General features: G+C 41.9%; 1 protein-coding gene across 2 annotated transcripts in view; it reads right to left on the minus strand.

Moving 5' to 3' along the window:
• The window catches only part of fam131c (family with sequence similarity 131 member C), an 18,047-nt gene extending 1,025 nt beyond the window's left edge, over window positions 1-17,022 (minus strand). The window contains exons 1-5 of one of the 2 annotated variants that reach the window (XM_021566382.3): window positions 10,348-10,743; window positions 3,780-3,835; window positions 2,601-2,691; window positions 1,531-1,713; window positions 18-116 (exon numbers count right to left, since the gene is read on the minus strand). In XM_021566382.3, the coding sequence (XP_021422057.1) occupies window positions 18-116; window positions 1,531-1,713; window positions 2,601-2,691; window positions 3,780-3,835; window positions 10,348-10,378 (460 nt within the window). In that variant the 5' untranslated portion in view covers window positions 10,379-10,743. Of the gene's footprint in view, window positions 1-17; window positions 117-1,530; window positions 1,714-2,600; window positions 2,692-3,779; window positions 3,836-10,347; window positions 10,744-16,919 lie in introns of those variants that run through there. The other variant, XM_090203325.1, reaches the window with a different exon arrangement.
• Window positions 17,023-17,233: the final 211 nt, after the last annotated feature.

The following is a 17,233-nucleotide window of genomic DNA, read 5'->3' on the forward strand; positions in this document are numbered from 1 at the left end:
CAGTGAATGGTCAGTACCTTGCAGAGGGTCTAAGCTGGAGGATAGCTGTTCTGGACCTTCGTACATCGACCAGACATTCATGGCCGTTTCAGCCAAGGCAAATTGCTCTGCTACTCCTGAGAAACCAAGGGACATATGGGTAAGAAGACCGCCCGCTGGCTTACCGGCTCCATCCCTCATCAATGCAGGGCGCAACATTCACTGGGGACGGGGGTAAAACTGTCCCCCCAGTTTTATCATTGGAATGTGATAGGAAAACAAAGCTACGGTGTGCTTTAGGACCATGCGGACGCCTCTGAGTGGTCAGATAGCCTGTTTGGAGTGTTCATCCGACAGGATAAAAAAAACAATCTATATATGCCCCCTCCACTTCTAAAACCAAAGTTGTGCCCCTGCATCAGTGACAAAGTGAACCAGGAACAAGAGACACTGGTCTACCTCTGGTTTTAAATTTTACGTTTACATTTCAGTCATTTAGCAGGCGCTCTTATCCAGAGCGACATACCGTTAGTGTATTCATCTTAAAAGGATCGGGCCCTTTTTTTACACTTTCGCCTAAAATGAAATACCCAAATCTAACCGCCTGTAGCTCAGGACCTGAAGCAAGGATATGAATATTCTTGATACCATTTGAAAGGAAACACTTTGAAGTTTGTGAAAATGTGAAATTAATGTAGGAGAATATAACACATTAGATCTGGTAAAAGATAATACAAAGAAAAAAACATGTGTTTTATTGCTTTTCTTTGCTCCATCATCTTTGAAATGCAAGAGAAAGGCCAAAATGTAATATTCCAAGTTATGCGCAATTCAGATTCTGGCCACTAGATGGTAGCAGTGTATGTGCAAAGTTTTAGACCGATTCAATGAACCATTGCATTTCTGTTCAAAATAATGTATCAAGACTGCCCAAATGTGCCTAATTGGTTTATTACTACATTTCCAAGTTCATAACTGTGCACTCTCCTCAAACAATTGCATGGTATTATTGCACTGTAATAGATACTGTAAATTGGACAGTGCAATTAGATTAACCAGAATTTAAGCTTTCTGCCCATATCAGGTATGTCTATGTCCTGGGAAATGTTCTTGTTACTTACAACCTCATGCTAATCACATTAGCCTACGTTAGCGCAACCGTCCAGCGGTTGGCACCGATCCTGTAGAGTTAAGATAGCTAGGTGGGACAACCACTTATTTCAGTCATAATAAGTACATTTTTCCTCAATATAGTAGCTATCATCAAAGTGAGTGCTATTAGGAAAAAATGTAAATTGGGATTATTTAAGATACTCATTGAAGAGCTAGGGTTTCAAATGTTTTTGGAAGATGGGCAGAGATTATTTTCTCTTCTCTGGAGAGAGGGTAGAAAGAGAAGGATTAAGAAGGGAGGAAAAGGTGTAAAAGAGTTCCCTGAGGTTAGAGGCAGAAGCTTGAAATGTAAGGGTTGTGTTCCCTATATAGTGCACTTCTTTTGACCAGGGTAGTATATAGGCAGTATGGTGCCATTTGGGGCATACTCAAGCTAACCTGCGGCGAAGCGGGCCTCCTTGATCTCGTCGGTCAGGTGGGAATAGAGCTGCTCATCTTCCTGCAAGTCGCCGCCTCTTTCACACCCGCCCCCCCACCCATTCCACTCTATAAGGTGTGCAACACGCCCCTGGGCCATGGCCGTGGGCTTGGTGATGTGCTCCTTGATCATCACCACCAGTCCTGAGCGAGAGAGAGAGGTGAAAGGGTATTTGGGAAAAAAGGAGGGAGAGAACCAGGGAAGGGAATGGTGGAAATTACATAAGTAGGAAAGGTGGAAAGGCTTGATGGGACGGAAAAGAGGGAGAGGAAAGATGTAAAAATGGAAAGGGCATTTAGGGGAGAATGGGAGAGCATTTCAAGAAGAGTAATAGATGAAGGTGAAATGAAGACAGAAGCCATGGAGACTGTAAATGTTTTTCACAGCACAAGACTGAAGCTACTACATTAAGGTTACAAAGGGAGGGGATGTTACCAGTAACCTAAATATGATACAATACGTCTTCAAATTCTTCCTGACCCTGGTGATCTTACAAAACCTATTTATTGAATTCTCATCAGTTGAGAGAGCCTTTTGACAAAGCAATTTTCTGCCTTTTCTCAAAGAAGGCAGTCTTCATTAGAGGGAAAATCTATGAACCTTTCAGCAGTTACAGTAGCCCCTCAGCACTCTATTTATTGAATATATTAATATATTATGATTATAAAAGATTAAAGGGGGCTCTCTCTGGAGAAAAAGTTCAGAAAGCCAGAACACATTAGTCACAATGATTACCTTCCAGCTGGAGATTCTGAAGAGGTGAAGCAAAAATAAACAGATGGAAGGGTAAAGGAGTTTAGAACAAAGGGAGAAGAGACTAGGGAAGCAGAGAGCGAGTGTGTCTGTGAGTGTGTATGTGAGTGTGTGCGTGTGCATGCATAGAGATAGAGATATGACACATGGGGCGAGTGAAATTACATTAGCAATCTCCCAGAGAGACTGGCTGGCCGTCTCAAATGAACGATTCATAATGAAAACTAAACAGAGCTTGAGAACAGCATAAACAGAAGTCAATCTAAGCATGTCTCACCCATCAGGGAGGAAGTGGCCAACTCCCCAATGTCATAACTACTGCTGCTCTTCTTCTCTGACTTATTGCCGTTAGATGGAGCGTGGCCGCCCTGCACACACACAATACACCAGGGCAACTTTAGGCACTCACACAAATGCATAAGGTACACACACTCATACTAGAATATACATACATATAGAAATACACAAATGCACTCAAATATACTTACAGGTGTAGGATCTTAATTTGACCAGTTTCTCACAGCAGGAAAATAATCCTGCAGCAACAGGAAATGTGAATTATAGTGTGGGTTATAATTAATTTACATTTTTGTAGGGGTGAATACATTTTTTGTTAGGGCAAATCAAGTTTGACATTTTAAAGTGGAAATTACAACTTTTGTAAACCTTGAATACACTATAAGTTTGCATTTCCTGCTATGCAGGACATTTCCTGCAACAACAGGGTGGTCAAATTAAGATCCTACATCTGTGCACTCAAATAGACACAGACACCGACAAGGACAGACACATGCGTGCACACACACAAACACACACAGGCATGCACGCACACACAGGCATACATACAAGTACACCACAGGAGGTTGGTAGCACCTCAATTGGGGAGGATAGGCTCGTGGTAATGGCTGGAGCGGTATGGGTGGAATGGTATCAAATACGTCAAACATATGGTTTGATGCCATTCCATTTGCTCCGTTCCAGCCATTATTGTGAGCCGTCCACCCCTCAGCAGCCTCCACTGAAGTACACACACAAACACACGCGCACATGCACACAGACACCCAAGCTACACAGTTCCCAGAGGAAGAGGTGATAATGAGGAAAACAAGTGACAGTTAAAGCTCTTAATCTGCACTGCCGCTAACACGTAAAAGTGAGAAAGATCCAATTAAATTGTTGCAACAAAAACTCAACTAAAATATAAAATGAGGAATAGACACATCAATACTCATGGATATTCAATGACTAGACAAGACTAGACATTGGACAGACACTGGGGCTTTGACTAGAGTGAATTCTGAATGCTTTTTTAAAAGCAATATTGGGACGTTTTCTATGGTGATATTCTATGTTAGACTTGAACAATCTTTCAACTTTCAGTAGTTAAATAATGGCAATCAGAAAATAGTCTGGGAATAACAATGTTGTTTCGTTAAACAGTGTTGTGAGAACAGACCTTGACAGGCTGGGATTGCAGCACCTCCATGGGATGCTGGGGAGCACTCTGGAGATCTGTAGGGAATCAAACACACTGGTGTTATGTGTTTGTGTGCGTGCGTGCGTGCGTCAAAGGAGGTTGGTGGCACCTTACTTGGGTAGGACGGTCTTATGTTAATGGCTGGATGAGTGGATTGGTATCCAATGCATTAAACACGGTTTCCATGTGTTTGATGCCATTCCGTTTGCTCCGTTCCAGCCATTATTATGAGCCGTCCTCCCCTCAGCAGTTATCTGTGACATGTGTGCATGTAGAGTACCTGTGAAGAGGATGAGGTAGCCACGCTGAATCTACATGCAGTCATTTAGCTATAGCCACTTGGCACAATGTTCATCTTTAACATGGTCCCTCTGTGTTGGTTAATTGATGTTGATGAGATCTACAAGGGACATGAATTAATACGGTCCAAGTTTTCTCTGGGGTCTGTGTAATCAGATGAGGTACACACACGCACACACGCGCGCACGCGCACGCACGCGCACACACACACACACACACACACACACACACACACACACACACACACACACACACACACACACACACACACACACACACACACACACACACACACACACACACATTGGGGGTCCCCCAGGAGTTGTTGTCAAGACAATTGGCTGTTGCTATGGAACATGGGAGCAGCAGAAGGAGAGTGATCCCAATCAATTTACTTCAGTCACGAACACACACACACACACAAACACAAACACACACAAACACGCATAAACAAATCGCTCCCAGCTGGATCAAAGATTTACAAATCTATCCCGCATCCATCCATACAGGCAGATGGGCTCTATCACACTCCATAAGGAGCTGTTTACACTTTGAAACCAATAGCAAGTCTGTTGTCCTTGTGGGGTCAAATTGCATCCCACACTAGTAATGGAAAGTGAAAAGTGTCTGTGGGCAATTGGGGAGGGCAGCCGGTAGCCTAGCGGTTAGAGTATTGGGTCAGGTCACTGGTTTGAATCCCCGAGCCGACTAGGTCAAAAATCTTTCGATGTTCCCTTGAGCAAGGCACTTAACCCTAATTTGCTCCATGGGTGACGTGCTACTATGACTCATCCTGTATAACAACATGTTCCACTCCACCTATCCGGTGTATGAGACAATAAAACATTTTGGACAGTAGATCACAGGAGGTTGGCAGCACCTTAATTGGGGAGAACGGGCTTGTGGTAATGGCTGGAGTGGTATCAGTGGAACGGTATCAAATACATATAACACATAGTTTCCATGTGTTTGATGCCATTCCATTTGTTCCAATCCAGGCATTATTATGAGCCTTCCTCCCCTCAGCAGCCTCCACTGCTGTAGATGTCCCCTCAAGATGCCCCCTAGAGTACACAAACACACGCATGCACACGCACACATACAGATGCAAACACACACACATACTGCAAAAAAGACACACAGTCGATAATGACAACCAACCCCCATATTCCATGTGACAATCACCCCTCCCGAATTAAGATGCTAGTTACTACATGGCTTGACCTAGATTTAGGTTTTGCATATGTTCATGGATACTACCATAATTCAAACCTTTACAAAGAAAACACCAAAAATGTAGTTTACTTTCACCTATGAAAAACACAAATTCCAATTACCTCAAAGAATTGACTAGGTGGATGAATTATTTTAAAGAATGTACACATTTTAACCATGAAAATATTACACAGTAATTAGCACTGTGGCGATCAACCCGTAAGACAACCCCAGTCTCCCATATATTTTTCTTGAACATTACTTGGAATTTCTGTTTTGCAGTCTTCTGTGAGGGTCTTGTATCTGTGCTTACAGTTGTATGTTGTATTACCGAAGCGGGACTCTTTAACATACCTAAACAATTGGAGGCCTCTTACACTTCAGCGTCGTGATGCAAAATGCTTAGCACATAGAATAAAAAAGGTATTGTCGGATATTAATCATCCTAATCAGACAGGTTTTTTACATGGACGATACATTGGAGGTAATACAAGACAAGTACCTGAAACAATAGAACACAATGAAAAATTGAGAAGGCCTTTGATAAAGCAAAAAACATGACTGGAGTTTATATATACAGTGGGGCAAAAAAGTATTTAGTCAGCCACCAATTGTGCAAGTTCTCCCACTTAAAAAGATGAGAGAGGCCTGTCATTTTCATCATACCTATGATGAAAATGACAGGCCTCTCTCATCTTTTTAAGTGGGAGAACTTGCACAATTGGTGGCTGACTAAATACTTTTCTGCCCCACTGTATATACCAATTGTGCAAGTTCTCCCACTTAAAAAGATGAGAGAGGCCTGTCATTTTCATCATAGGTACACTTCAACTATGACAGAAAAAATGAGAAAAGAAATCCAGAAAATCACATTGTAGGATTTTTAATGAATTTATTTGAAAATTATGGTGGAAAATAAGTATTTGGTCACCTACAAGCAAGCAAGATTTCTGGCTCTCACAGACCTGTAACTTCTTCTTTAAGAGGCTCCTCTGTCCTCCACTCGTTACCTGTATTAATGGCACCTGTTTGAACTTGTTATCAGTATAAAAGACACCTGTCCACAACCTCAAACAGTCACACTCCAAACTCCACAATGGCCAAGACCAAAGAGCTGTCAAAGGACACCAGAAACAAAATTGTAGACATATACATACATATACACACATATATATATATATATATATAGTGGGAAGATCAAGTATTTGATACACTGCCGATTTTGCAGGTTTTTCTACTTACAAAGCATGTAGAGGTCTGTCATTTTTATCATAGGTACACTTCAACTGTCAACTAAAACAAAAATCCAGAAAATCACATTGTATGATTTTTAAAGTAATACATTAGCATTTTATTGCATGACATAAGTAGTTGATACATCAGAAAAGCAGAACTTAATATTTGGTACAGAAACCTTTGTTTGCAATTACAGAGATCATACGTTTCCTGTAATTCTTGACCAGGTTTGCACACATTGCAGTAGGGATTTTGGCCCACTCCTCCATACAGACCTTCTCCAGATCCTTCAGGTTTCGGGGCTGTCGCTGGGCAATACGGACTTTCAGCTCCCTCCAAAGATTTTCTATTGGCTTCAGGTCTGGAGACTGGCTAGGCCACTCCAGGACCTTGAGATGCTTCTTACGGAGCCACTTAGTTGCAATGGCTGTGTGTTTCGGGTCGTTGTCATGCTGGAAGACCCAGCCACGACCCATCCCTCACCTTCCTCATGATCATTGATGCCCCATGAGGTGAGATCTTGCATGGAGCCCCAGACCAAGGGTGATTGACCATCATCTTGAACTTCTTCCATTTTCTAATAATTGCGCCAACAGTTGTTGCCTTCTCACCAAGCTGCTTGCCTATTGTCCAGTAGCCAATCCCAGCCGTGTGCAGGTCTACAATTTTATCCCTGATGTCCTTACACAGCTCTCTGGTCTTGGCCATTGTGGAGAGGTTGGCGTCTGTTTGATTGAGTGTGTGGACAGGTGTCTTTTATACAGGTAACGAGTTCAAACAGGTGCAGTTAATACAGGTAATGAGTGGAGAACAGGCCTTATTAAAGAAAAACTAACAGGTCTGTGAGAGCCGGAATTCTTACTGGTTAGTAGGTGATCAAATACTTATGTCATGCAATAAAATGCAAATTAATTACTTAAAAATCATACAATGTGATTTTCTGGATTTTTGTTTTAGATTCCGTCTCTCACAGTTGAAGTGTACCTATGATAAAAATTACAGACCTCTACATGCTTTGTAAGTAGGAAAACCTGCAAAATCGGCAGTGTATCAAATACTTGTTCTCCCCACTGTATATATACACATACACATATATATATATATACATACAGTTGAAGTCAGAAGTTTACATACACCTTAACCAAATACATTTAAATTCAGTTTTTCACCATTCCTGACATTTAATCCTAGTAAAATGTCCTGTTTTAGGTCAGTTAGGATCACCACTTTATTTTAAGAATGTGACATGTCCTAATAATAGTAGAGAGAATGATTTATTTAAACGTGTATTTATTTCTTTCATCACATTCCCAGTGGGTCAGAAGTTTACATACACTCAATTAGTATTTGGTAGCATTGCCTTTAAATTGTTTAACTTAGGTCGAACGTTTCTGGTAGCCTTCCACAAGCTTCCCACAATGAGTTGCGGGAACTTTGGAGGAATGCTCCTGGCAGAGCTGGTGTAACTGAGTCAGGTTTGTAGGCCTCCTTGCTCACACATGCTTTTTCAGTTCTGCCCACACATTTTCTATGGGATTGAGGTCAGGGCTTTGTGATGGCCACTCCAATACCTTGACTTTGTTGTCCTTAAGCCATTTTGCCATAACATTGGAAGTATGGTTGGGGTCATTGTCCATTTGGAAGACCCATTTGCAATCAAGCTTTAACTTCCTGACTGTCTTGAGATGTTGCTTTAATATATCCACATATTTTTCCTACCTCATGATGCCATCTATTTTGTGAAGTGCACCAGTCCCTCCTGCAGCAAAGCTCCCCCACAACATGAGGCGTTTGGAAATTGCTCCCAAGGATGAACCAGACTTGTGGAGGTCTACAATTTTTATTCTGTCTTGGCTGATTTCTTTTGATTTTCCCATGATGTCAAGCAAAGAGGAACGGAGTTTGAAGGTAGGCCTTGAAATACATCCACAGGTACACCTCCAATTGACTCAAATTATGTCAATTAGCCTATCAGAAGCTTCCAAAGCCATGACATAATTTTTGTGAATTTCCCAAGCAGTAAAGGAAAGTATTCAGACCCCTTGACTTTTTACACATTTTGTTACGTTACAGCCTTATTCTAAACTAGATTACATAGATTTCCCCTTCATCCGTCTACACACAATACCCCATAACGACAAAGCAAAAACAGGTTTTTAGATTTTTTTGCTCATACATTTAAAAAAAACAGAAATATCACATTTAAATAAGTATTCAGACCCTTGTATGACACTACAAGCTTGGCACACCTGTATTTTGTTTGTTTCTCCCATTCTTCTCTGCAGATCCTCACAAGCTCTGTCAGGTTGGATGGGGAGCGTTGCTGCACAGCTATTTTCAGGTCTCTCCAGAAATTTTCGATTGGGTTCATGTCCGGACTCTGGCTGGGCCACTCGAGGACATTCAGAGACTTATCCTGAAGCCACTACTGAAGCTCTGTGCTTAGGGTCATTGTCCTGTTGGAAGGTGAACCTTCACCCCAGTCTGAGGTCCTGAGAGCTCTGGAGCAGGTTTTCATCAAGTATCTCTATGTACTTTGCTCTGTTCATCTTTGCCTCGATCCTGACTAGTCTCCCAGTCCCTGCTGCTGAAAAACATTGCCACAGCGTGATGCTGCCACCACCAAGCTTCACCATTGCGATGGTGCCAGGTTTCATACAGACGTGACACTTGACATTCAGGCCAAAGAGTTCAATCTTGGTGTCATCAGACCAGATAATCTTGTTTCTCATGGTCTGATAGGCTTTCGGTACCTTTTGGTAAACTTCCAGCGGGCTGTCATGTGCCTTTTACTGAGGAGTGATTTTCGTCTGGACACTCTACCATAAAGGCATGATTGGTGGAGTGCTGTAGAGATGGTTGTCCTTCTGGAAGGTTTTCCTATCTCCACAGAGGAACTTTAGAGCTCTGTCAGAGTGACCATTAGGTTCTTGGTCACCTCCCTGACCAAGGCCCTTCTCCCCCGATTGCTCAGTTTGGCTGGACAACCAGCTCCAGGAAGAATGTTGGTTTTCCCAATTTTCTACCATTTAAGAATGATGGAGGCCACTGTGTTCTTGGGGACCTTCAATGCTGCGGACATGTTTTGGTACCCTTCCCCAGATCTGTGCCTCCACAGAGTCCTGTCTCTGAGCTCTGCGGACAATTTCTTCGACCCCATGGCTTGGTTTTTGCTCTGACATGCATTGTCAACGGCTGGGACCTTATATAGACAGGTGTGTGTATTTCCAATTCATGTCCAATCATTTTAATTTACCAGAGGTGGACTCCAATCAAGTTGTAGAAACATCTCAAGGATGATCAATGGAAACAGAATGCACCTGAGCTCAATTTTGAGTCTCATAGCAATGGAGTACTTTCGTAAATAAGGTTTTTCTGTTTTTATTTGTAATAAATTTGCAAACATTTCTAAAAACGTGTTTTCACTTTGTCATTATGAGTTATTGTGTGTAAATTGCTGAGGATGTTGTTTTTTTAATCAATTTTAGAATAAGTCTGTAACGGAACAAAATGTGGAGAAAGTCATCTGTATTTCCTTTTCAAAGTGCTGTTGATCTCCTAAAAAGTTACATTTGTACTGTGACGTTCCCAACAAAGGTTAGGTATCAGAGGGGTAGGTTTAAATGCGGAAGACACATTTCAGTTGAATACATTCAGTTGTACAACTGACGAGGTATCCCCCTTTCTCTTATATCAAGTCAGCACAGATAAATCAACACAGATCACTGGACAGAGAGGATAGACAGAAGGAGGGACTGACGGACACACAGAGGGATAAACATACAGAGGCACTGACCTTTGTGACCTTTGCATAGGCAGGCACCCATAGTGACGAGACGGCCGGTCAGTTATCGGTTTACCATCATGTCAGAGAGATGTGGGGATAAGGGGAGAGCGAGAGAGAGAGAGAAACAAACCAAATATGACGACTGGTCCAGGAAGAAGCTGAGGGGCAGCGAGAACAAAGTAAACTAAAGAGGGATGATACGCCAGGTCTATTTCTTGCAGTATGCCAAATCATTGCCTGTCATCTCTCGTACTGGAGAGGAGAAAGAATGAGACAGTGAGAGAAAGAGAGAGAGAGAGAGAGAGAGAGAGAGAGAGAGAGAGAGAGAGAGAGAGAGAGAGGAGAGTGTGAAATGGGGGAAAGCCTGAATGCCCGTTTGCTGCCGCCTTGGTGTCCCTCCCCTCCACTCTTCTCCTCCCCCTTTCTTTATTCTCTCTGCACCCTTTGGCTGCTGAGGCACCTGAGTGTATCCTGAAATATTCTTTCACACTCACACTTCCACCTCTGACTTATGGAGAGAGGAGACATAAAGAGATAGAGCTATGCCCACAACACTGCTGTGATGTGGTGATATGATTATACTAGTATCTAGCCACAGACAATATGCTTGATAGTTCTATGTTGTTGTCTTAGGTCTCTCTTGTCGTGATGTGTGTTTTGCCCTATATTTTTATTTTATTTTTTAATCCCAGCCCCCGTCCCTGCAGGAGGCCTTTTGTGTTCTGGTAGGCCGTCATTGTAAATAAGAGTATGTTCTTAACTGACTTGCCTAGTTAAATAAAGGTTAAATAAATAAATTAAATAATAATAATTAAGTTCACACACATTGACCATGAGCGTACATTGGATTTGAGTGCCAAATGTATCAGTAATGTGTCATACACATGGAACCATGACGGTAGCCGCGATTGCCAGTTGAGATTACAGTTTTATGGTGTCTGTCTACAAAATACTAAACTCCTAGATCCAAGTGTTGCATAGCTGTAAAATCTAGTGAGCGAAATTAACACAAGATGTTAACACACATGTTATATTCCTTTTGTCTACTTTGTCTCAACCCATCAAAGTTCCAACAAACCCTTATAATGTTCTAACTGGGTCTCCATGTGGTGACATCATCCCCTGCAATGGTTGAATCCTCCTCATTGGGAAAATCCTGTTCCCATGACAACCCCCTACTCTATGTGTTCCAGCTTTGCTGTGCTAGTCGGGTAAGGAGGGAGGAGGTGAATGTGTGATGACATGTATTTGAAGATGGAGAACTAGATTAGTTGTGATAAATTGAGTAAATACTGAAAATCTCCTGCATTCCTAGGATCAGCTAACTGAAAAGAGCCTGCAAAGATATCCTTTAAAGTAGCAAGATTAAAGCAGTGAAGCTTTGAAGGCGATGTGGCTAAGTTATATTATCTAAGTGGAAGAGGAGGAAGAATAGTGTGTAGGAGGAGCCTGACCTCTGCTGGTATTCAGATAAAAGTGCAGCATTTCCAACACTGAATAAATTAAATAACCACACACGCACGCATGCATGCACACACACACACACACACACACACACACACACACACACACACACACACACACACACACACACACACACACACACACACACACACACACACACACACACACACACACACACACACACACACACACACACACGTGTCACCCAACTTTATGCCAAGGATTCTACTTGAAACATACACTCAAAGAATATGTCTTCTGGAGAAATCCCAGATGTGTCAATCATTGCCTTCCCTGGAGTGCACTAGCCTGGCCCTCAACTCTCCTCATGTCCTCTCCCCTCTATCCCATAACCTGTCTCGACCCCACGCCTTTTGTAAACCTCTTTCTAGAGAGCGTAGATACATAACTATTCTCAAATCCTGTGCCTAAATCAACAACTTTCTATTGTCAGAGTGTGTTATTACTGAGAAGCTTGAATTGACTCTCCATGTTCCTCTCTGTCGCCAGTGTGTTGACATGCTTCTGACGCCAAAAACGACACAAATGAATGGACAAAAATGTATCAGAAAGTTCATTAAAAGAGACTTTGTGGTTTTGACAACATATCCCGAGAAAGCCATGTTTCCGTGAAACAGAGAATGTTACAATCCTTGATGTCTCTCTGGAAGGCAACCCTTGCCCTAATTTCGTCCACCTTGTTGTCTAGAGACTGGATATTGGCAAGTAACATACTCGGAAGTGGTGGGTGGAGTTCAGGCCTTCGAAGTCTGATCAGGTGGCCGCTCCGTCTACCTCTCCTGCGGCGATGTTGTTTTGGGTCGGCCTCTGGGATTAGGTCCAATGTCCTGTGTGGTGGTCCGAACAAAGGATCCGCTTTGGGGAAGTTGTATTCCTGGTCGTAATGTTGGTAAGTTGACATCGCTCTTATATCCAACAGTTCTTCCCGGCTGTATGTAATAATTGGGCTGTATGTTTTCAGGGATAACAATGTAAGAAATAATACATAAAAAACAAAATACTGTTGTAACGGCTGTCTTGGGAAGAAGGTGAGGACTAATGCGCAGCGTGGTACGTGTTCATCTTTTTTAATGTAATACATAAAAAACAAAATACTGCTGTAACGGCTGTCTTGGGAAGAAGGTGAGGACTAATGCGCAGCGTGGTACGTGTTCATCTTTTTTAATGTAATAAAATACTGCTGTAACGGCTGTCTTGGGAAGAAGGTGAGGACTAATGCGCAGCGTGGTACATGTTCATCTTTTTTTAATGTAAACTGAACACTGAATAACAAAACAACAAAGAAAACAACCGAAACAGTTCTGTCTGGTGGAGACACACAAAGACAGAAAACAACCACCCACAAAACACAATGGAAAACAGGCTACCTAAATATGGTTCTCAATCAGGGACAACAATTGACAGCTGCCTCTGATTGAGAACCATACCAGGCCAAACACAGAAATAGAAAATCATAGACAAACTAACATAGACAACCCACCCAACTCACGCCCTGACCATACTAAAACAAAAGACAAAACAAAGGAACTAAGGTCAGAACGTGACAACTGCATAGTTTCCTCGAAGCCTCGAAGCGAGGCGACCATCTCTGCTGGGGCCATCTACTAGTTGTATTTAAAAAGTGCCATAATTCAAAAGACTGTCCATGAAGACCAGTATTTGCTCAGTCTTCTAACATCACAACTGCACTCTTTTCAGAGTTCACCGACACATAGGCCAAGCACATTTGACTGAAACAACAAAGAGTACAGATACATGACCAACATACATTAGCAACCCACCCCACATTTTTTTGAAAACATTTTTATATAAAAAGAAATAAAAAAGAAATAAACCTTGGTCTCTTTCTTGAGTAAGGCAGCTCCAAAATTCATGTGTTTCAGCCTAGCTCAGTGCTTTCTGTGGTGGTGGGGCAAGCCAGCAGGTAATACGGAGCATTGCGCCGTGATTGGCTCAGTGTTCTGTCACCCATGGGGACACTACGTCACCGCCGAGTCTAAGTGGAGACCTTGAAAATTCTCACCCCATGGGTGCTGCCATAGACTTACATTAGAAGTGCCTATCTAAGAAGGTTCAAGGTCGTTGGCCACAGATAAATTGACGTCAAATCATTTTATATTTACAGTAGCTTTGATTGGACTGACAACATCATACATGTCAACATCATACTTTCAAAATCTTAGCTAGCAGTCATCATCGTGAATAAAGTCGGCAAATCCTTTTAAATCCATGTCATATAAAGAGAAATTATAAATAAAACGTATCAGTGCTCATCATCCATAGGTCATAAACATTACACAACAAGTTGGAAATGGTTTGGAAGGAATCAATGACAGTGGCTCTTTGGTCCCAAATCTGGGATTAAGGGGATATTTTCCGTGTTTAAAATGATAAACATTCAACATTGGCCATGCTGTCAAGGAAGCATGATTTGTGCCGCTCTCAAAACAACTGTTAACTCTGAACTGAGAAAACTTGACTTCAGTGAGCTCAAGACAACTGGGAAGTCGGGAATAAACGAGCTCCGACTGGGAAAATACATTTTGAACGGTCATCCAACTCGAAATTGTAAATCCGGCCTCTTTCAAGAGCTACGACCTGAAGATCAATGACGTCATCATGATTCAACCTTGTTCCCAGTTGTTTTGAAAGTACCATAAATCCAGAGAATGCCAGACTTTGATGATAACATTTGCCCACGAAGGACCGCAGCGCCACCTTCCTGTTGAAGCACAACAAGGTGAATCCAAAAATATATTGTATGCTGCTGTATAAATATTGTTAGTATGCCAGGGATATATGTACACTGTAGTCAAGAGAGTAATACTAAGTGTATGTTGTGTAGTAAGATGTTAGTAGCCCATGTGCCTCACCCTAATAATTTGGTCTATTTACCCCTCTTAATTTCGCCTACTGTTCTGACTTGGTGGTGCACATGTAGCCTTTAACCTGTTTTAGAGAAATGTAATCATTGAATACTGTAAGATCTTTCATTGTCTGCTTATGTGCCCCCTTCATTTATCCTACGGTTCGGAATTGGTGTACAGGGAGAACACTGTAAGAATGGCCCATGTTTTGAATTCTGTCGCTGTACATTTCAAAAGTGCTATACAAATAGTTACATTGACTATGTCCGCCCTAGCTCGCTCATTAATGTCTTAATCTAAATTACGTATTGCCTCTTATCCGCTTGTCGTCCCCTTATGCCATAGCTTGTACATTCTAATTGTCATTAGAAACCATATTTGTTTAAGCAAGTCAGCCATATCAGCTATGTTTGTTTAAAAGTCAGTAAATGAGGCTGAATTAACTGTTTTGCTGCCATACAAAGCTCCTATGTTAGCCAGGTGTAGCAGCAGTAAGATGTTGGGACTGCTGTTGGGACAGCTTTATGTAGGCCCTAACAGTTTGTGGGCACCGTTTATCACCGTTAGTGCAATTAATGCAATTCATGTATTGTTTAGTGTTGTGTTGTGTACTGGCTTTGCTGGCATGCATCCCACTTTTTTTTTGGCCCACTAAGATTTACAGGGAGGTGTCTGTGGCTGTCCCAACATGTGGATTGCTACTGGAGAGTTTTACCCCATTTGACGTGCTGATGGCTTAGAACCGTGTTCCCTAAACATGCATAATGCTTCTATTGTTCCTAGCACAATGAAACCAAAACATTGACTCAACGATTGCAGGATGGAATTGAAAACCACTGGAAAGATTATCTATTATATTGACAAGATATTCAAGTGACCGCTTGAATACATGTCCTCAATGATGGAAGGCAGGCGAGATCAGGTGGGACCATTCTAGCCAATGAGAGGGCAGATGCGCGGGTGAACAACAGACACAACGAAGTTGTTTTTCTCAAAGTTGCTGGAATTCCACGTGCATCCACTTATATCAGTACATTTGTAACAGCTTAAACATTATGAAACTTCTACTCGATCAAATAAGCCTCATGTAATTAGAAACTCTCTCATATACCTCCATAAAAAAGGAGCTTATCTCACGTGGAGAGAATTGACTGTTCTCTTTTTCCCCTTCTCCTGTCTTTCCTAATCTACTTCTCCCTTTTTTCCCTTCCTCTCCAAAACTACGGGTAGCACTTTTAGCTCCGCACGACACGTTTCGATGACACAAGCCTAAATGGCCGTTTTGTCCTCAAACGCGTGGGCTTTTGGGCTATGATGCCTTGCCTGCAGCTAAATTGGCAAGGTCTTTGGTTGCACTGTCAGGAAATTGCATTAATCCAAAACTGGGCTGAAGTAATTTCCCTTGGTTCTTAAAGCGATGCCAGAGCCGAGGCTCAGTCCTGGATAACAGGGACAGGAGGCCTCAGGGCCAGACGAAGCCTCCTCCTCCATCTGCCTCCTAATTGGTTTAATGACTGTAATTATCTGGTGGAGTTCACATTGTGCACCAACGATTAATGGCCCCCAAAACATATGTAGACAGGAGGAAATTAGGGGGGGGGGGGGGGGGGGGGAGGCTGCGCAAGACTGTGGAGAAATGAGAACGAGAAATGGAAGAATGGTCTTACCATTTTTGTGTTTCTTTGTTTTCTGTGAAATGTGCTAAACCCTGAAGGTTCCTATATCCAGAAGGAGGTAGCAACACTGGAGAGTGAATAATATTGAGGCGTAATTCTTAAAAGTCTAAACTGTTGGGGGAGGGGTGGGGGGTTCTAAGCTGACATATGGAATTGTTTTAAGATGGTCATACTATGGCTCATTTAGCTATTTGATTTTGAATTTTAGGACCCCTTTTGTTATAAAACATATATATATATATATATATATATATATATATATATATATATATATATATATATATATAAAACATGTATTTGATCAAATATTGAATTTGGCCTTTACTACTATAGTTTAGAGAAATGCACTGAATAACACATTCATAAATGGCAAAAAAGACAGTCAAAATATAAATCATAAGAAACAAAGTTTTGAGGTGTCTGTGCTATATCTAGGCGATAGAAAAGCTCAGGAAATATATATTTATTTCTTTACACATATTTTACCCCTTTTTTGGGTAGGCTCAAAACTATCTTCATACTTCCTTTCATTTTTTAAACCGGTACCAGTTACCTTCAGGTGAGTCCCGTGACACTTGTGGTGATCGCAGAGCAAAACGGAGAACACTGCCATGTTTGGGAGAGTCACTCTCCCCTTTCCATTGAGTGGTGACCATAATAGTTTCTAGGTCAAACCATTCGGACGCTACAGAAGTTTTCATGAGAAGACCGATTTTCAGGATGTCTCATGGTCTGACACACTGCTCTTGCTCTGCCACCTTTCACCGCAGATGCGGAAGTGTGAAATCGGCGGATATGGTGGATTGAGACACATCCAAAGCAAAAAAAATGATATAGCTTAAACTGACAGATTTTGATGGGGATTTT

Source organism: Oncorhynchus mykiss, chromosome 16 (genome assembly GCF_057628025.1).
Source record: "Oncorhynchus mykiss isolate SJ-2025 chromosome 16, ASM5762802v1, whole genome shotgun sequence".
In the NCBI taxonomy this organism is placed as follows: Eukaryota; Metazoa; Chordata; class Actinopteri; order Salmoniformes; family Salmonidae; genus Oncorhynchus; species Oncorhynchus mykiss.